The 21241-nt window shown below is 37.5% G+C and overlaps 1 protein-coding gene across 1 annotated transcript; it reads left to right on the top strand.

The window, feature by feature from the left end:
* The first annotated feature begins 12623 nt into the window (after positions 1–12623).
* On the top strand, positions 12624–15611 carry LOC149184285 (homeobox-leucine zipper protein HAT2-like). The gene is made up of 3 exons (XM_089415296.1): positions 12624–12704; positions 14738–14955; positions 15434–15611. The coding sequence occupies exons 1-3, from the start codon at positions 12624–12626 to the stop codon at positions 15609–15611; spliced, it is 477 nt and encodes a 158-aa protein (XP_089271422.1).
* Positions 15612–21241: the final 5630 nt, after the last annotated feature.

Raw genomic sequence — 21241 nt, 5'->3', positions numbered from 1 at the left:
CCCGTTCAATCGCAAGGAATTTATAAGTATATTAGTAAACCATTCTATTATCTCGTGTTATGAGTTTGCAACTCACAATAATTTTGATCTCTCTTCTTTCATGAGTACAAGGAATCCAAGAATTCGTTTAGATTCCTTTTCTATATTTTAGGAGCCAATGCATTTTTTTTATTAATAAATTTCCATGTTTTTAAAATTGACTCTAATCTTGCTCATTTATGCTTACTACATTTAATGTAGAGTTGATACCTCTAAGTATGAGCAACACTATTTCCTTAGTGATTTGAAGTAACCTAGATACCACTATCATGTTACCTTAAAACTTAAAACTTTCAACTGCCACTATTCCCGAGACTTTCCTTCCATCACAAATTGTTATAGATATCCATCACAACTTTCCTCAACTTTGTTGATTCTTAATCATAGATGTTATCCAACAATTTAGCTCCAGGTCTAAATTGCTTTATACCATCCTTGACAATTTATTTACTTAGGTTTTGATTGTCTTAGAAAAGATAACTTATGGATCATGTTCCGTGCTTCATTTCTTGAAGCTTGTGTAACTTATGGGGAAGGAAATTCCTTTTCTTTTGGTTACCCACACTAAAGTTTTAATTATCAAAATATTGATTTTTACCGATCAAAAAAATTTCTTCTCGAAAATATGATAATTATCCAATGCTATAATATCTTACTGTACAGAAACCCTTACAATTTTAAAGAATTATGAAATGTCATTAATTTATATGCGATTATCCATACTGATGTCCTAACTCGCCATTAAAGAAAATGCATTAATTCCTTAAATATACACACATATATAAAATATAATATAATATGAAATCCAAACTTACTCATTCTAGCCGATTATTACTGTAGTAAACTTATTTATGCTTGAGTTATGTTATTGATATGTAGGTCGTATTATTGTTATCATCACTATAGATATTTATTTACCATGTCACTTACTGGAGCTTATTTTGGTGAAAAGGATGTTGCCATTTTCCCATGATAAAGCTAATGGCCTAAGATTATGTTTTATATTCTCCATTCGGATTTGACAAACTTATAATTAAATATGTCCAAAATGCTATTTTTTTATGTTTTTATTTGTCTTTTTGTTTTTCTATGTACACTTAGTCTGTGTATATTCCTTTCTGTAAATGTATAATGAATTTATTATTTTAAATGTTTCACCATGTTGCTATAATCCTTTTTTGCTTTCAACCCACTGTATTTAAAGCAATAATTGGCACCAATAATACGTTTCATTCATTTTATGTAAATTAACAAAGGGGGTCACAACTATTAGCAGAGAGTTATCAAGTTGGCAATCCTTTATTTTCACGGTGACATAAGATCCAACACCTTGCATTCTTTTTTTAAACATATCTATTTGCTGTTTCATAATTGTTTAACAATGTAAGAATTGTTTCCTTATTAGTCCATGCCCTCAGGCATGGACTATAGTAATCGTTCGTGACCCAGAGAGCATTAGTTGACCTACTTTTAGTCCCCGGTCATCAACTATATACCAAGTTTTTTAAAGACATATTGATAAATCATGTTATTTGGCCTCTTCCCGAGGACCTAAGGTAATCCGAAGCTAATCCGAAGCTGACCTAAGGTAATCCGAAGCTAATCCGAAGCTAAAGCATATGTTATATATTTTGTGTTCGCTTCATATTTTCAAACTGGTAAAAATACTAATCTAATGCTGGCATTAGTGTTGTAGGGAAAAGTATCCGACTCGGATGACCCTAACCCACTCTAAGGGTGACAGTTTCTTAGCAACAACTGTAAGACAAACTACTGAAAGTTTACTTCTTTATGAAAGCAAAAGAGAGTGGAGAAAGTACTAACCATTGCCTTGCGCTTAGTATCGAATCCAAACTCTTCTCTTTGGCCACCTGCTCCTAGCTCTTTGTCCTTCTGCTCACCCAGCTACAGAGAGATCCTGCAAAACAACAAAGACGGAGACTACAAGAGGCATGCAATCATAACTGGTTCATGGATTAGTGTAAACCAAATATGCAATCATCACAATACATAAATGAAACAAGAGCACATAGAAGAACCTTAATAGCTTTTATTAATGTAGAAGAAAAGGTTCTGAGAGGATTACAACCATAGCAGGCTCCAACCCAGCAACACCTCCCAGCAGAAAGAGTTGCTCTTCTTCACCTCTCTCAAACAATCACCCAATAACTCAAGAATGAAACCAACAGCATATCATTACTTTGCACAAAATTCCAGCCTCCTGAGCTCATAGGAGAGAGCTCAATATATAGATGAATTGAGAAAGGATGAGTCAGCTTGCAACTGATGTGTAGCTGCCTTGTGTCCTCTCTCTCTTCAGTTAATCTTTAGTTGATCTTCAGTTCATGAGTCCACTTGGTGAACCTTGCTTCCACTTGGAGAAACAAAGCCTTTGACTCATCACAAGGCGAAATACCTGATCCAAGTGTCATTTTTGGAAGTTTCCAAGGCAATGACTCACTGTTCCACATGTCCAAACTCGCCCAACGCAGGTGGGCTTTGTTATGCCTGCTTTGCAATGCAGGTACACCATGGAGCACTTGTGTTTCAGCGCAGAAGCCTAGTGGAGCACCTGCTTTGATTTCAGGATTGCTTGTTTTTGAGTGTTTTCAAGTGGAGAACTGATCTGAGAGCTGTTGGCTTGCTGACCTTGTTCCTCTAGGGGTAGGAACATCATGTTTAGGGAACTTTGGATCCCTTGGGTTATTGACAATTCATGCTTGTTGCTGTAAGGCACAAAATTGTCTATAACAGATGCCCCCTAAAGTATGAGGTCGTTTATCGGGTGAAATTCTTTATTGAGAGGATCCGAAGTTCGCTCAATCTGCTGAGAAGTGTCCTGTAATAAGATACAATACAATACATTATTTTTCATACATTTTTCATGATCTGGCTAAGGCGGGCATTCCCATGCTCAGCTTTATAAATACATTTTGGTACATAGAACAGACGATCGTCTGATATAGATTGATAATTCTCTGCCGAATTTATCATCTTTTTCTAGACTGATAATCCTCTACCGAATTTATAATCCTTCCAAAAGGGCGATCATCTGCTGCAATGATGTACATATCAAATGTCTTTATGTCCTGAATATATATCGCAGCTCGGATGGATGAAACTAGATCCGGGGTCTTCAATCTCTTCCGATCTTCACTCGATGTACAAGTCGATCCATGTGAGAATTTCTTGAAGTCGAACATGGAAAGACATCGCTTGATTACCGGTCAATTTTGTAAACCGTTAACAAGCGCGAGAGGAATCACCGATAAGGATGATGACCCTCAAGGTACGGCAGTACAATCTACATGGTGGGAATAAAGGACTTGGCGTCGACCACCATGCAAAATCTTCTGGTCGAAGGTCATTGATGTATACCTGTCGCCGGAAGTGAGAAACTTGCCATTGAGGCATGCAAGCTTCAAAGTACTGAGGGGGGTGTTCCTAGATCAACTCCTTGGATAATGAGCTGATGTCGACAAGGAGCGATCCGTCAAAGGAGGGCCTTAATGAATCCCACATCAGTGACACGGAACGGAGCTAGTGATTGTGATGAGGTGAAAACAAATTGTGATGTATGATTCAGGGTCGCGGTCATGAAGTGGATGAAGGATAATGTATGGTAGTGGGTGGAACACGGTTGACTCTATACAGAACCACATCTCTTGAACACATAACGACACTGATGTGATGGATTGGTAGCATTACCCCAACTGTGGATGGTGTGGCGAGGACCATGATTCTGTGATCGGTGAATGAAACAACCCAACCCGAAGTGATACGGAGGACAAAGTGTCATGTTCAAGAGCGACTTGCTACCATTAATGCTGTGAGGTTCTCCCAATTTTTCCCCAGTCATTGCTGACCAGTACCTCTTTATTTTTGTCAAGCTTGAGGAGGATAACATATGCTTGTTCTATAACCTGCCCTTCGGGCAAGCCCATCGCTATGTTTTAACGAGCCTAGCGATAGGGAAACTCGTTCTCGTCTAAAGACAAGTTTGTCGCTACTTAATCATTTTAACGAGTCTAACGACAAAGAAAACTCGGTTCTTTTCACTTTTAGAGAGTCTGAAAAGGTACGAAAAGTAAACTCCATAATTCCTTTTTCGTCTTCTAATCCCTTAAGTCCGAAAAAGTATAAAACAATACAGAAGGGATGAGTTTTCGATTTACTTTAACGAGCCGAACAAAACAAGCGCTCGATCTTTTTGTGCAATAATCCCTCAGGTCCAAAAAGATTAAAATCTAGAGGAGGGATAGCTCTTTCGGTCCTTTTAATGAGCTGGAAGGCCAAAACTCGGCAATCTTTTCATATTTTACGAGTCAGTGAAAAGAGCTTAAAGAAGACTCGTCTTTTGAGGAACGAGTGATGAACAGGGCTAGCAGCAGATTCCAGGTACAGGTTGGAATTCTCCAATCACGGCAGTGTCACAAGGATGGCTAAATGAAATCACTCTTCGCAGCTGTTCCTCAAAATGGGTAAACACACATATGGAGGTGAACGATTGGCCAAATGAACGGATGGAGGTGATGGCATATAAACACGACCGAGGGTTTTTAATATGGCTTTCAAAGGTCACATTTCTGGAGGTGGTTTACCGGTTCATTTTTTCTGAATGAGCTTGAACTGCTAAGGGAAGATTGCTCACAATCTACGTTTATTTTTTAACGAGCATGAACTTCTGCACAAAAACTCCTCGAAAACCACGTTTATTTTTTAACGAGCATGAACTTCTGCACAAAAACTGCTCGATAAATGCCCCCAGCATAATAATAATGTGGATGAGGCGCATGTCTCCTAAATCATAAAGGGGACATTTCATTTTTTAATGAGGTTGACATTGTAAAGAACTATCCTCTCTCCTCTTTATTTCATTTTTTAAACGAGGTTGACTTGAGATAAGAACTATCCTCGAAGCTTTTAGATCCATTAGAAATAGAAGGCTTCATATCCTATTGCACCCATCTCCGCGAGATTACTCGGTGGTGGTGGGGCACAAGTGCCCATTAAAGAAGGGCCTTTTAGGAAAATTACTCCGATATCTCGGAGAGAATGATTGCTTCCATGGATCGATGGAACACTTCTTGTGTTGGATGGCGGTTCAACTTCCGTTGAAGTTGTTGTCGAATTGCCTAATCGACCCTTTTTCTCGCCATTCGACAACTGCGGGTTCCCATGATTTTTGTTCATTGTCCAAGTTGAAGCATTGTTTGGTTGCTTACCACTTGACACCATTAGAACTTGGCACCCGGAAGTGTTTCCACTATCAACCAGATTTTGACTCGGGTCAGGAAAAGGATCAGTCAACACAGCTGGAGTATGTGGATTTTTTATGAATCTCTTAAACTCAGCTTTGTACGGGCATTCTACCGTCCGATGATCGTTGTCATCGCATATTTGACACGGAAACCGTTTCCTATTCCTAGGAGGGTTTGAAGAATTTTTCTTAGGGGATGACCCACCTTGTTTATTCTTCTTCCCTTTGTTTTGATTTTTCTTGCTTCCTGGTTGATCGGTTTCTTTGCTCTTATATGTCGATACGACATTTACTTCCGAAGCAAGAACTTCTTCATGCGCATTTTGATTCGAATCCTTACGGGCCTTCTTTTGATTGGTCTTTTTCGGATTCGTGTTTGCCGTGCCAATCACGCCATCACCGGCATGAGAGTCACTGTTCGATTTAGGAGGCGGAGGGATTGAAAACTCTGGTCTATGGGCGTCTGGTATTTTGTCATAGAGCGTGCCGGACTGAGTATATACTAAATCCAAATATTGTGCACGAGCAATAACTTGCTCTTCTGTTACGACTCCTCCCTTTGCTACATCTTCCGTTATAGCCGGAAGTAATGACTTTATAAACCACTCAGCTAAAAGCTGATCAGGAACGTATGTTTTAACCATTCTTCGTCGACGTCGCCACTCATGTATATGATCTGATATATGAGTTGCGGTTGTCTGTTTGAAGTTAGTCAATATCTCTGTTCCCGTTTCGTACCTTATTGGTAATTGAAAGTGGGTCAAGAATGTTGTGGCAAGGGAGCCAAAATTGTCGAATGAAGCTCTAGGAAATTCTATATACCATTTTTCCGCTGGACCTGTCAATATCCTCTGAAAGAGGTGAAGCCTTATCGAATCGTCATTCATAGTGTTCGATGAACACCATAGATGAAATGCCATCACATGATTCGACGGGTCTTCGCCTGGATTTCCATTGAATCTAGGAATGTCGGATGGAAGTTTGTGTGGAATCACTGGCCACCAAGGGGCGTAAGCAATCAGATCGTTTGTTAACCGATGTAAATCAGGCAACTCTAAAGTTGCCACGAATGGTAACTGCTGGTTCAAGTTAGGTGAAGCGTAACCAGGATACGATGGAATCGCCTGAACAGTCGGTCTTTGCATACCAGCATAATGGAGTTGATGTTGGTATGATGAATACGGTTGATGGACTTGACCACTATAAAGTGGTTGATTTTGACCATTTTGAATATATGGTTGTCCAGTATTCGCAAATATTTGTTGTTCAGAACCTTGGTACAATTGTTGGAATTGTGGCTATTGGTATTGCATTATCCACGGTTGCGACACCATGGGTTGTTGCGCTACACTAACCATTGGACCAAGATGTGGGGTAGTTGTACCCAATTGTACCTGTGTCGTCCCACCAGTAGGTGATTGTGGTTGGGTTGCAGGGTCAAGGGGCTGTTGCATGAGAACTTGAACAGGAGGTTGACATACAACAGGCATTGTTTGAACTTGCGACATGGTCACAATAGCCGGTGTAGTTGGGATGTTCGTCACAGGTACACACTGTTTCATAGAATATACAACTCTCAGTGGCTGGGATAGCATAGGTACCCAACTACTCGTTGCAATTCCGCCATAACTTGAATAAGGTTGAGAGCTCCCATATGGGTACTGCCCCCCATACGGTAGCAACCCAGAACTCAAGGCAACTGCCTGTCTTGGAGGACTGGATGGCCTAATTAGATTCCCAAAAGGGTCAATTTGATGAGTCTCACCATAAGAGTTACCAGACATTACTCCGGAACAAACAGGAACAGACCATAATGTCGAGGTAGTCTCTTGGTGGACTCCTTCTAGCGACTGCGAGCTAGTTGGGATAGATGGTATGCCGGCGAACATTGTTGGATTTACAGCAGGTAATTCTGCCGTCGCCGTGTCATTCGACACAGTCCTAGATGTCGACGGTTGTTCAGTCATTTTTAATCTATCCAATTGATCACCTAGTAATTCTACAGGAACTTCCACTGGTGATGGACAAACTTCAGTTGTAGCAGGAAATAGAGTGACCCATACTCCGAATTGAATTGGAGTGGATACTTGCAGTTCCTCTATAATTTCCTCTATCGCAATCAGACCAGGTGGAAGAGTAAGACCGTCAGGTCCGTAAAAGATTTCCGGTGCCGAAGAAGGGGTTGTATCGACCGCGACGGATGTTTGAGGAACAAAACTCTCTGGACCGGTTACAGATGGAACTGGTTCAGTCATACAAGTATTTGCCCCTAGACTAGGATCAATATTACTGTCCCTCTGTGGCGATTGAACTTCTTCTATTGAGGCAGGGTTTCCGGAAATGTTTGGAGTGACCAGAATCTCAGATGTTGTTGGAACGCTTGTTCTAACTTTTAAAGGAGATTTTGAACTGGTTCGACGAGCTCGCTTCGTCCGGGTTGTTTTCGATTTCGGAGACAAAGACGGTTGACTCGCAAGCCTCCGAGAACGACGGATATTCAACTGACTTTCTTCCACGATTGCGGATTACTCGATCAACTAAAATATAAAGGGGAAAATTTGTGTTTCCGATTTGAATGAATTTTATTAGACGCTTTTAAACATAACTTTTCTTTTTCATGTTTTAAGAGTCGAGAAAAAGCTAAAGATGACTCTAGTCGCCTTCGATGTATTAACGAGCCCGAAGTGACAAATGCTCGGTTGGACCTTTTCAGTTATAGAGTTTGAAAAAGGCCAAAAGAAACTGCTCTGGAGATCTAGGCAGAGGGTGTGCCAAACCTTTCGCGAAACCACAGAATACGTTTTACGGTACGGGTGGTCGATCTTCGTGAATGCTGTGTTCACTGCATCGCGATCAGTAGGGCGGCCGACACGGCTTCCTATGGATAAAGGATAATTGCCTATAGGGGTCTCCCAATATATACGCGATGGTACGTGGGAGCACAAGTCCGTATTAGTGCCACCGACTCTCAGGAGGAATCACCCACCTTCGTAGAGATCGATAGTCACTATGTTTAACGACGCCGGAACACGTCTCTACCTAGACCTCTAGATGTTTGCTTTATGTTTCAAATGCGTTGTTAGGTTCATTCAGTATATTTTAAGTTGATCTTTTTAAAGTTTTCCTTTCAAGGTTCACCACGAGATGTATATGACAAATTCCTAAATGCAGCCTAAGATGAGAATCAAGCTTTTTCAAATCTTTTCGACTGATGAAAATCTTAACTACTGAGGGAGAAGAAAGGCAAATTCTTTTCACACAGTTCATACAGCACAAACTAATGCACTTTCTCCTAAATGATCATGCAAACTTTTTCAAATGCAAAATACACAATGCATGTATTTTCTTTTCCTTTCTTAATGTGGATGGATACAAAAAGAAAGTGGTTATATAACTTTGATTTCGATTTAAAGCGAAAGTAAACAAGTTCGTCCAACAATCAAAAGACACCTTATGATTCACTTGCTTAATCACTGGAAATACATGAAATCAAACCATGCTAACGAAAGTAAAATGACTAATCAGCTATGGACAGCAAGCAAGCTAACTCTTTGGACCAGCAAAATGCCTAACACAGGTTCAGATCTAAGAGGCCAAAAGCATGACTAGTTTACTTCTCGTTATGGGAAATTGTAAATGAATAATAAATACAAAGAACAAGTACAATTTCGTTATATAACAGAGGCGGAATGATGGCAAGTAATGCTGGTTTCAAAACAAGTACAAGACTGACACTTAGCAGCAAATCTAAGTGAAAACAGGCAAGATAAAGGAGGAAACCCCAAATGCACTAGGCAAATTTGGGCCAACGCAGGTGCTGCACAGCCAGTCTGGCTCTCAGCGCAGGTAGCCCCTTCGGGACCTGCGTTGCAAAGTAGGTAGCCTGTGTACTACCTGCTCTGGAAAACGAGAGTTGCGTTTTCACAGTTTCCGGGTCATAATTTTCTCAAAAATGCACGGTTTTTGCTCAAATTAGAGACATTCAGTCAAGTATACTTAAAGGGATGATTTAGAAGGTGCAAAGCTATCACTAAGATCTTTAAAAGGATCTTTGTAGATCAGCTCTTCAAATCATGAACTTGCTCAGAAATGAGCCAGAGTAGCTGTCCCTCTACTTCGCTTTTGATATAGTCAAAAGCTTTTCGATTCGGTACTCTTTGGTTCAGGAAATGAATAGCAAAGATACTACAAACACAATCAAACGGATACGCTCCCCAGCAGAGTCGCCAGTTTGTTGTAGGGAAAAGTATCCGACTCGGATGACCCTAACCCACTCTAAGGGTGACAGTTCCTTAGCAACAACTGTAAGACAAACTACTGAAAGTTTACTTCTTTATGAAAGCAAAAGAGAGTGGAGAAAGTACTAACCGTTGCCTTGCGCTTAGTATCGAATCCAAACTCTTCTCTTTGGCCACCTGCTCCTAGCTCTTTGTCCTTCTGCTCGCCCAGCTACAGAGAGATCCTGCAAAACAACAAAGAAGGAGACTACAAGAGGCATGCAATCATAACTGGTTCATGGATTATAGTAAACCAAATATGCAATCATCACAATACATGAATGAAACAAGAGCACATAGAAGAACCTCAATAGCTTTTATTAATGTAGAAGAAAAGGTTCTGAGAGGATTACAAGCATAGCAGGCTCCAACCCAGCAACACCTCCCAGCATAAAGAGTTTCTCTTCTTCACCTCTCTCAAACAATCACCCAATAACTCAAGAATGAAACAAACAGCATATCATTACTTTGCACAAAATTCCAGCCTCCTGAGCTCATAGGAGAGAGCTCAATATATAGATGAATTGAGAAAGGATGAGTCAGCTTGCAACTGATGTGTAGCTGCCTTGTGTCCTCTCTCTCTTCAGTTAATCTTTAGTTGATCTTCAGTTCATGAGTCCACTTGGTGAACCTTGCTTCCACTTGGAGAAACAAAGCCTTTGACTCATCCCAAGGTGAAATACCTGATCCAAGTGTCATTTTTGGAAGTTTCCAAGGCAATGACTCACTGTGCCACATGTCCAAACTCGCCCAACGCAGGTGGGCTTTGTTCTGCCTGCTTTGCAACGCAGGTACACCATGGAGCACTTGTGTTTCAGCGCAGAAGCCTAGTGGAGCACCTGCTTTGATTTCAGGATTGCTTGTTTTTGAGTGTTTTCAAGTGGAGAACTGATCTGAGAGTTGTTGGCTTGCTGACCTTGTTCCTCTAGGGGTAGGAACATCATGTTTAGGGAACTTTGGATCCCTTGGATTATTGAGAATTCATGCTTGTTGCTGTAAGGCACAAAATTGTCTATAACAATTAGTCCACCGCACTAAATGCTAGCACCGATATTTTGGATTTCCATGGTTGTATTTCCATGGTATATCACCGCCTATACCCCTATACGCCTGCCTACCTGCCACAACTTCCAGGTGCCATTTCTTATGTTCCAGGTGCCATCTCCTATGTTCTGCATGTAACCAGGTGTAATGTTATTCCAAATCTTATTAGAGGACTAGCAGCACTGGAAACTCGCCATACAAGAGGAATGATTCATGAAGAAAGGAAAATGAATCATGAAAAAAATAGAGAAGTTACCTCCTGCTTCGGGCAGAGTTGCTAGTCGCGACCCTCCAAATTCCACAGGTTCTATGTAATACGACAGCAAAATTTTATTCAGTTTCCAGTGCAGGTCGAACGCAAGAAGAAGCCTTTGGTCCTAGAGGATCCTCCAAGTCGGTGCTATCTATATCGCAGTAGCTGTCTTCTTCCCACTGTGTTGGTTGTGCTTCTGAAGCCGTCGCTGGAAATTCTCTGAAGCCTTCGCTGAATTCAAGCCACATATATTGTTAAAATGTTATGAATTTCTCTATTTTTTTATCCAAGTATTGAATTTGAATTTTTGCTTGAATTTGAATTTTTGAGCTCGAGTTAATTACTTACATGATTTAGCTGGACAGGTTCAATGGCCACTGTAGGTGCTCTGCGAAGAAAAGAAAGAAGCCAAACTACTGGGCAGTTGCTTTTTCTCGCACCTTCCAAGCTTTTGTTCTCCGGCATGGCGTCCCCAGGAATCCGATTCAATGCCACTGCAAACACATAGGTAAAGCCATGGTTTAGAATTCTGTACGTCTTTTTATTTTTTATTTTTTGGAATGCTAAGTTTGAGCACTGTAATCTGAGGAATTTGAGTGCTTACGAGTGTAGGAGTTTTAAGAGTACTAAAATTCATTTATAAAAACACATTTTAAAGTATGAAAATTCCTGATATCCCTAAAATTTTCACTCTGATCATTAGACTTCTCCTTAAAAAAGCGATTAATTTGCCATGGCAAAGGGCATTGATTAAAAGAAGCGGTAATACCAGTTGAGTCAGCTTGACTGCTCCTAAAAAAGAGTGATTGATTTGCCCTGGCAAAGGGTTATTGATTGGGAAAGGGCAATGATTAAAATAAAGGAGTAATACCAGTTAATTCAGCTTAAAAATCAAAAGGGGCGAATGTTCTAAAGATTTCACATACTGAATTTTTTGTGAGTGCTTTGATAATGTCAGTGGGACGCCAAAGGTGACTTCGACGCCCAGGAAAATGCTTGGACTCTTGATCAATTATGTCCTTCCCAATGTCGCGCAGATGATCGTGCATTCTTATCCGATTCTTGACATCCACCTGAATCAAGCATTTTTGTTAGAGAGTCTCAAACCCTAACCAGCCACTCCACCCGGACGCATCCCATATACGTATAGATATATCTTTGCCTTCCCCCGCCAAATAGCAAGCAGCCTGATCCTCGTTGAGTCCTGTAGCTTCATATATCATAGAAATTTGCGCGAGCTCCAGTATTCTCTTATCTCGAGTCGTGACTGACACTCTGCAACTGCTCCAAGAACTTTGGTAACCATTAAAGCATCTAATTGATCAAAATTATCGACATTGTCCAGAACAATAAGAATGTTCTTCGCTTTATTCAGACGCCTCTTCATCAAGACTTTGCCTTCGTCTATGCTCTGAATTTTACAGTTGAAACGCAGTAGATCCGTCGGTTAAACCATCCTCTGCATGGGTCAGTCTGCAGAGGGCTCAACATATGGCAAACTGCACTTCCATAAATAATCCTAAAGCATCTAATTGATCAAAATTATCGACATTGTCCAGAACAATAATATTCAGACGCCTCCTCATGAAGACTTTGCCTTCGTCTATGCTTTGAATTTTACAGTCGAAACGCAGTAGATCCGTCGGTTAAACCATCCTCTGCATGGGTCAGGCTGCAGAGGGCTCAGCATATGGAAACCTGCACTTCCATAAATAATCTTATGCCAGACTGCACCTCCATAAATGGCCATATGGACGTAGCTCTAGCTATATGGAATGCTAGCTATATTACATGTCCTAAGATTATTACACGTAGCTCCATAGCGTTACAGGTCCTAGCATGATTACACGTAGACCCATAGCATGGCACGCAGCTCCTTGTGGGGCATGATGTCCCATGTCTATTTTCTATTTCCCTATTTCAAATCTAACATATTATATTTATATCCAGCAAAAAATTAAAAATTTAATAACATACGTGTTTATTAATTGACATCTTTTCATAACAGGCATGGGCATAATTTTACAAATATGAGTGGCTGAATTCAGGAATTTATTGTCGCTGCCAAGAAACATTGTACGCACTGCACAGGAGTCAGACCAATTGTTAACAGATTTAAAATCTGGGTGTAGGAGGCATTCAGGAATAATTTAATTGCTTTCATATATCCATGGTACTCACTGATTATGAATTAACGGTGTTTATGTTTGTGAACTGCAATCATGATGGTCTAATGGTCACCATAAAGATCAGGTTCTCCAGTCTATCCACTGCCGAGACAAATAGCATTGTGCATTTTTTGGAAGCTGCCAGTTCTCACGGAAAATGAAAATGCTGCTTGTTTGGCTGAGAAAATTGCAGAACAGTTCAAAGGTCAATCTTGTAATAATGCTAATAATGCTACTGGTGAAGATACTGTTCCTGGCAATGAACCTCAATTTTCAAACTATTCGCAGTTACTACTGATTTTAGAGTTCAGTTTTGTGTTGCATAGTGGCTATTGGCTATCTCACCGTTCCAATTTCAGCGCTTTAGCTTTTCAGTAACAAAGCTGTATTGTTAATTTGTTTCGCATTCAAGCTAAGAGCTTGCCAGCGTAGCTATGACACATCACTTATTATGCAAGCTCAACTTAGTGCAGGGACTCGCTGCATCGGAGCCTGCCTTGTTTAAATTTGTTTGTACATATACGTTCACATAAAATTTTTTCTCTACTCATTCTCCAACAATTATTTTTCCTTCGAGGTGCCCAATATTAAGGCAATTAGTATTTTTTAACTTTAAACGAAATTTATTCTGATTTCTTTTACTTCATTACTTAGGTCTTAGTGAAATTTCATCTCTTCTTAATCTAATATGGAACTTTAATATATTATTTTAGTTGTATTCAGAATCATAGATCACAGTATAGAAACTTGTTGGTGTGATACTACTTGTAACGTCTTCAGTAACTTCAACTTACCAACATAAAAAATATTTGTTTTACTTTAATCTAGAATAATTTAACAATCAGATTTCAACATCAATGTGAGTTAAATTTCGGTACGTCCAAGCACAATATAATTGATATTTATAGTCCTTTTTCCCTCACGGTATTAATTTTAAAATTAGTTGTATTTATAAATTTAGCATTTCATGCGGTACAAGATACTCTTGGGTTTATTTGCGATTTACTGTTGAATGTATGGTCCTCCCCACTATATGTATATATTAGTGAAGTTAATCTATTTACATTGATGAAGGATACACTTTCAGAACTGAACAATTATTCATATGAATAGTTGAGTGCCTTTCCCCATAATATAGTTTTGAAACGTCGTTTTAACATTGGATTTATATGTTATGGTTTCTATGTGAGTTTGTTGCAAAGTTCTTGAGCTCCAACTATAAACTATGGCACGTGATTAATTAGGCTGATAGGCGTCTCTCCTATTGGAGTTGGCAATTTTAATCATTTTTTTAATTAATTTTTTTTGATCGGATGGTCTCAATTGAAAGATGCCAATATATTCTCGTATTTGTCACTAAGTCAATGAATAAAATTCACAACAGTAACTTTCTTGCATGTCTAAATCATATGTTTAAAGCATACTTAAATTAATTTTTTACGAAGCGTGATTAAAAATTAACATACCATTTGTTAATCGCGACCTATTATGGTTAAGATGAAGTGGAAAGATTAAAAATCGTTGTGAAATGTATGAATCGCCATCACCATCCGTTTCAATTACCTTACGAACACCAACAGTTTCAATTCCACCTACACATCATTCACTGTTTCAATTTTTCTATATGAAACGTGGCCAGAGGGATGTGAGACATTTATTTAGCATGGCAATCACTAATAGTTTCCATTTCATATAGCCATCACTTACCGTTTCAATTGGCTTCCTCCATGTAGGCGGCATTGATGTGGCGTTGCCCAACAACACCGTGGATTCCAAGGCGATTAACCTCAGGAATGGCTATGTGAAGATCAAGCAAATGCGGGATGATAGTGAGGAGTTGGAGAATGATCGAGTTTGGTCAAGGGTGCTCAGTGATGTAGAAGAGGAGGGCTACTCCAGGAAGAAGCTTATACTGTCCAGAGAACAATGTGTTGTTTTGGAAGAAAGCTTCAGAAAGAACAGGGTGCCCGAACCTTTAACTTTCTATACACAATATTCACTTACAGGTTGTTGCTCTATTGTTTGTGTTTCATCATGCTTTTGGCTGATGTAGCTTCTTGTTCTTCTATAGAAGGAAAAGCATGCGTTGGCCTTACAGTTGAATCACTGTCATTGACAAGTTGAGGTGTGGTTCCAAAATAGACAAGCAAGGTTAGCTCCAGTCCTTTATTAACTCATTGTATTTTGCATGTTGAAATTCATATGGAAAGTTCCATTTTGGAATCAAAGGCTACATAATTTGGCCTATAACTATGAAGAATGACTTGGAAAACAATTGTTGTGCAAATTTATAGTTCGGAAAACTTTTGATCTGATGGAGATCCTATTGTGTTGACAATTTTATTGATTCATTTATGTTATAGGTTAATTAAATGTTATGAATTTGTTTCAGGGTGAAGCTTAAGAAAAGGGAAATGGACTGTGAGCTTTTGAAGAGATATAATGAGGCACTTACAGACGAGAACAAAAAACTTCACATAGAGCTGGAAAAACTGAAAGCTTTAAAAATGTCGCCACCTCTCAGGCCTGCGTCAACTGTTACCATGTGCCCCTCCTACGAAAGAGTTTGAGCGGTTGACAATAGTAGCCACTTGACTTTGGCAAAATTTGGGTCTATGTTTTTACGCAACTCTTTCTGGCAATGAATTGTTAGGTATTGATAAGAGTTTCTTTAGCCATAGTCATTGTTTATCAATGGTGGACACCATCTCTTTGTTAAAAATTTTAGGTTTTCTCTAAAGGTTCACTTTATGAAACATTTAGGGTTTCAGTATATTTTTTATTAGTTGACTTTGGTTTAGAAAGCGCTCAAGTCTGTGTTAATTTATTGAACGAGATGAGGCATCTTGATAAACAAAGGAACGTATAGTTGTACAGAGTGGGAGTCTATGAAATAAACATTTTATGTAAAATTCAAATGTTTATGTGAGATCATCTCTTTCTCCAAACCTTCTTGTGTTTATGAATTTTCTCCTTTTTTTATTATCACTCTAAACATGTATAATAATCTTTTTCAATAATTATTATTTTTAATAAAATATGATGACAATTTCTCTATTCATGGTCATAGTAAAAGTAAAATTCATCGTTATCACTAAAAGCAGTACTTATTGACTAGTCAATGCATGCATATTAATGCCTACTTAATAACTATCATTAACACGATTTTTTCTTTCAAGGTTTAATGTTTGAGTTATACAACATAGGGAACACACATGAAAGTATTGTTATTGGAAAATGATTTAATAAATAAAAGACCTTTGTAGGTTATTTTATCGTTATTTTAAAAATGTTATAAAATTATAATTTTATTAATCATTGTTAATTTTTTTAAATTTATTAATTTTATTAATCATTGTTTAGTTTGAATAATACAACATATTTATGTTGATGATCTTAAACCTGTTAAAAAAACTTAAAGTTTTTGTAAGCCTGGACCACTCATCTCGAGACACTTATAATGTGAGTTTTACCCTTTAGTGCCCCTGGTTCCAACCCTCAAGTCCGAGCACTTACACATGGAGATTTGTGCTTTTAAAAAAGTTTACAGTGTGAGCTTTACCCTTTAGTGCCCCTAGTTCCAGTGCTAAAGTCCTAGTAGAGGAGAGAATGATTAAGAGGAGTCCTTAGGGATCTTGGAATCCAGCTAAAGAATCAGACGAAGCTCTAGAGAGGAAGCGAAGTGGGAATTCACATAGGATTGAGGCTCAGAGAGAATTGAGCAGCAGAATAGTTGAAGAAAGAAACCCTGAAGAAAAACCAAAAACACAGAGAAAACACTGAAGAATGAATTAAAGTCAATTTAAAGGGACGAACAAAGAAGTGTGGTTTCAGTATACGGGAACCATTGGATCTTATAGATCAACGACGTGATGAAAAAGAGCAAGAACCATCGATCTCATAGATCAACTGCCATCGTATGGTGAAGGAGCACAAGAATTAACACCGAGAAAAGGTGGGTTTATAACCTTAGGCGGTATTTCAGGCGAGGACTAGATGGTAAGTGGTTGGAGCATTAATCAACTGATTCCATACATATCATGACGCATGGTAGAGAGTTGGAGTGGGGAAACCACTTTATCGGGGCGTTAACCCCAGTGTGTGTGGTCAACTCGAAACCAATGTGAATCGTTGGATCTTCTAGGAGAAGATCAACGACAGAGAAGTAATGCGATATACAAAGGAGCAGACGCGATGGTGTTATATGGTGCAGTTAATAAGTTTTGAGATCCAAAATTGTATTGTTGCATATCAGATGCGATAGAGGGTTTTGTTAACAGAGAATTGCAATTGCGATAAGTGAAAAAGTAAATCTTAAAAAGCGTACCAAGGCCATACCAAGGTGGAAAAGGTGTGGTAAGTGTATATTTCCTTGCAGTACTAATCAAACATGAATGCCAAGAAAACACTATAATTCTGTAGTGATAAAAATATTTGTCTCCACATTTAAAAATATAGTTTGATTAGTAGAATCATTTCCAAAATTGTGAAAAACACAAATAACCAATATATACATGTATAAATACATTTACATAGAAACCCTAAGATAAATATTAAAAATACTAAAGCTTAAGAATAATAATAATAATAATAAGAGTTTATATTGTTAAAATAATTTTATTTTTATTTTTTTATTTTTCTAGTTAAGACTAACCTATGTACCCATGGGGATTTGAATCGGTGACCTATCGCAAGGAGTGACTTAATAGCGCACCCATTCACCGTCAATCCAAAGCCTCGTGGGCTATATTATTATAATAATATTAATATAATAATCATAAATATATAATTATATAAGAATATAATTGCTATTATTTATATAGTTATTAATTATCATAAATAATAAATAATTGGTCTTTATTGTTCTTATTATAATAATATTGATTATTATTATTATTATTATTATTATTATTATTATTATTATTATAATATTATTGTATTATAATATTATAATCAAATATTATTAATAAGTATATAAATATTAACCAAGAGATTATTTCTATATATTATTATATAAATATTATATTAATATTATAATAATAATATATAAACTCCTAATAATATTATAATAATATTCATTATATTATTATGATATTTTGGTAATTATATTTGTATATTATTATAATATTGTAATCAATTATTATTATAAAATTTCATTGTTATTTTTTTTATAATTTTATATTATTAAATTATTTAAATAATATAATGATAATTTATTATTATTATTATGAGCTATTATTATTAGTAACTATAATATATATTAAGAGTTTATATAATTATTATAATATTAAAATAATATTTAAACAATAATAAATGTAAATCATTTTATATAATTTGGTTGTTAATATTTATATAGTAATTAATAGTTCTATATAGTTATTAATAATCGTAAATAGTGTCTACGGTTTGGTTCATCCAACCACATAGGATCTAGGGTTTTGATCCAACTGTGATTGCGAGAGGAGTAATTATGAAGGTAACTGCTTCCCTCCCTTCCACACCATCCTTGCTCATTTGCAACTCTTCTTCCACACCATCCTTGGTCATTTGCAACTCTTCTCTTGAGAGTAAAATCGAAGTGCAATTACGAGAATGCCCTACCACGTAATTTCGTCGTTACAATACCTCTAATGCTTCTAACGTTTTGAACGACTAGGAATTTACCTTGCACTTATGAATTCAATTACTTGTTGCAAAGCAAATCCTTACTCGGTTCCTAGCTCAGGGTATTCCTTAATCCTCGAAAGAAACTATGGTTAGGGAAATAAGACAACTCTAATGTCTCAGCACCAAGTATGGCATCTCGGCTTCACTGGCGATGAGTTATTTCTTTTTGAACCCCTTGTATGATGAATATTAGCAATTGTTGTGTCGCCCCTCGTTTCTCAGTTTAATGTCAAAGCTTGGTTTATTGACAGGATTTTCTAATGGTTTCACTCTTTTACAGATTTTCCCTTAGGGTTTGATGAACATCTTCCAGATCATTTGTGGTCTACTCTTGGCGAGTTGGCGAGGGAATTCCAAGCAATCCACATCAATTACCATGTTTAAACCCTAAAAAGAACGGGACAAATTTATTTTGCGGCTTGCTTGTATGTTTTTTTTTCAGGGTTTGTTTCGCAGATATTTTAGTGGTCTCGACTTTCTTCCAAGTCATATTAGGTAAGAAGTTTCATTGATTTCTTCTGGCTGAATGTTATTAATTAAATGAGTGTTTCCCTAAAACAACGTTTAGGCTGGTCTATATCTCGTCGACATTGCAGGTTCGCTGTGAGTGGGTTCCACCGAGTGTAAATATTTTGACCCAGGTTCTCTTGTTAACTTTATTTCCCTTCTGTCATAGATTCCTAACGGCATCAACCCTGTCAGGGTTCTCAACCTAGCTTGCTTCGTTAGCAACGTTTTATATATCATTCACGGGGTTATTAGTTCCTATGGTTCGACAATCGAGTTGTGACCCTCATGTATTTATATTCATTCTTTGCTTACGACCTTGTGACTTTTATACAATTTTATTTAATATTTCCCTCCGCATCTCTTGCACAATATATATTAACAGAAGGATCAGCTACTGGGTCAAACCTTCTTTTGACTGAACAGTTCAACAAATATTCCGGTTCTTGGATTCATAACACATATTTATTATTCATTAAGCACTTATTATAGCACTCTCGAATTATGCACAATTTCCAATTTGTTTAGTTTCAATTTCTTTTGTTGCATGTGGTAGAGAGGCTAATCTCGTTTCTCTCCAACTGATCATGACATCACTTATTTATTCTAGTTTATTTTACTATTTTCTTTGTATATTTTAAACCTATTGATAATGCTAAGTGTTTTGCTTTCACATTTACTGTTAGAATTTCTATTTAAATGTTGGTAAGTTTCCACAAAGAATTTTGCCAGTTTTTTCCTTTTCCTTTCTTTGTAATTTTTCTAAGGGTTCTGAAGGAAATTAATGTAATTCCATTTCATAATTCTTGTATACAACTTTCATCTGGCTTCCATAGAATGGTTATGCTCTTATATTTATAACTCTTCCCCTACCGAAGGAATTAGTCCTCGTATGGAGATTATAAAATGTCTTAATGAACTAGTATTAGACCTTGTCTTCTTTACCCCTCATTTGTATCTTCAATCACAATTAGATGACAATATTTATTTACTGAGTTTGAAGAAGGAATTATTCTCTGTCTCGGCCTCTTTTAATTAAAGAAATAGGGATTTCTCCAGGCTAGCTCGCCCAAGTCGGCTCTGGCCTCGAACTAACCTTGCTACACAGACATAGTTTTTCACACACAATATAGCAGAAAATGATTTTTCCTTAGTCTTCCATAGCATTTTAAGTATTGTAGCATGCCTAACATTACTTCACATTCGACCACTGCACAATCATACAAATCCATATATAAATAATACAGAAAGTAAATAACACTACAAGATAGTAAATTGAACTTATCTGTTTTCTTTTGTTCTCTTCGATTAAATAAGACGACCACAAAACTACAGGGCTTAGAATGCTTCTCCCAGCCCTGAGAATCAATACCTATACTGAAATTCCCCTTGAGTAAGCTTCATAACCAAAACAATTTTAGATCAGGAATCTTTACAAGTTCTCCAAGACCATCTGGTCCCAACCAACTTCAGTCTGAGCTACCAATAGAGTTCCACTAGTCAACTAACTCAAAAACTCTGAGACTGTAGTGTCTAGCCTCCCTCTACAACATCTTGTGGGAGGTTTTGTTTTTCAGTCTCACTCCCCAAGGTTGCCTCAGGTAATGTTTTTCTCGTCTTGGCTTCCTTTTTCCATCTCAGATATTTTTATCTCTAGAAAAAGGAGTTTGGACAGAGAATCGTATGTGCACTTAACTATCTCCACTATTCTAGAATATGAAACTCACTTTATCATTTACTTTCCTGTAATTTTATGTTTAACTATTTAAATTATTTTTATTTTATTAACAAAAATGAACATTCAGATTCATAGCTTATTAACATTATAAAATTAACATGGTCCAGAGTCTGCCAAGTAACTCAACAAGGTAATTAAAATATTTACGTGTTTACAAATGGGTATTACATATGTAATCGTGGGAATCGTGTTGGTGTACATGCACTTAGACTAGCTGTGTTGGTGTACATGCACCTAGATTAGCTCCAGTTAACTTATTTCTTGCATGTGGCACATGTACACATCAAC

This window comes from Pinus tabuliformis, chromosome 3_2, assembly GCF_031772625.1.
Source record: "Pinus tabuliformis cultivar Carrire ecotype Pingquan chromosome 3_2, CPIR1, whole genome shotgun sequence".
NCBI classification, from domain to species: domain Eukaryota; kingdom Viridiplantae; phylum Streptophyta; class Pinopsida; order Pinales; family Pinaceae; genus Pinus; species Pinus tabuliformis.
The sequence above is the reverse complement of the archived record's forward strand: the minus strand, read 5'-3'. Positions and strand labels throughout refer to the sequence as shown.

Coding starts and splice junctions, on each gene's coding strand:
- LOC149184285 (XM_089415296.1), top strand. CDS start 12,624: ATGGACGTAGCTCTAGCTATATGGAATGCTAGCTATATTACATGTCCT. Junction 12,705..14,737: donor GTAGCTCCATAGCGTTACAG/GTCCTAGCATGA, acceptor CATTTCATATAG/CCATCACTTACCGTTTCAAT. Junction 14,956..15,433: donor TCCAGGAAGAAGCTTATACT/GTCCAGAGAACA, acceptor AATTTGTTTCAG/GGTGAAGCTTAAGAAAAGGG.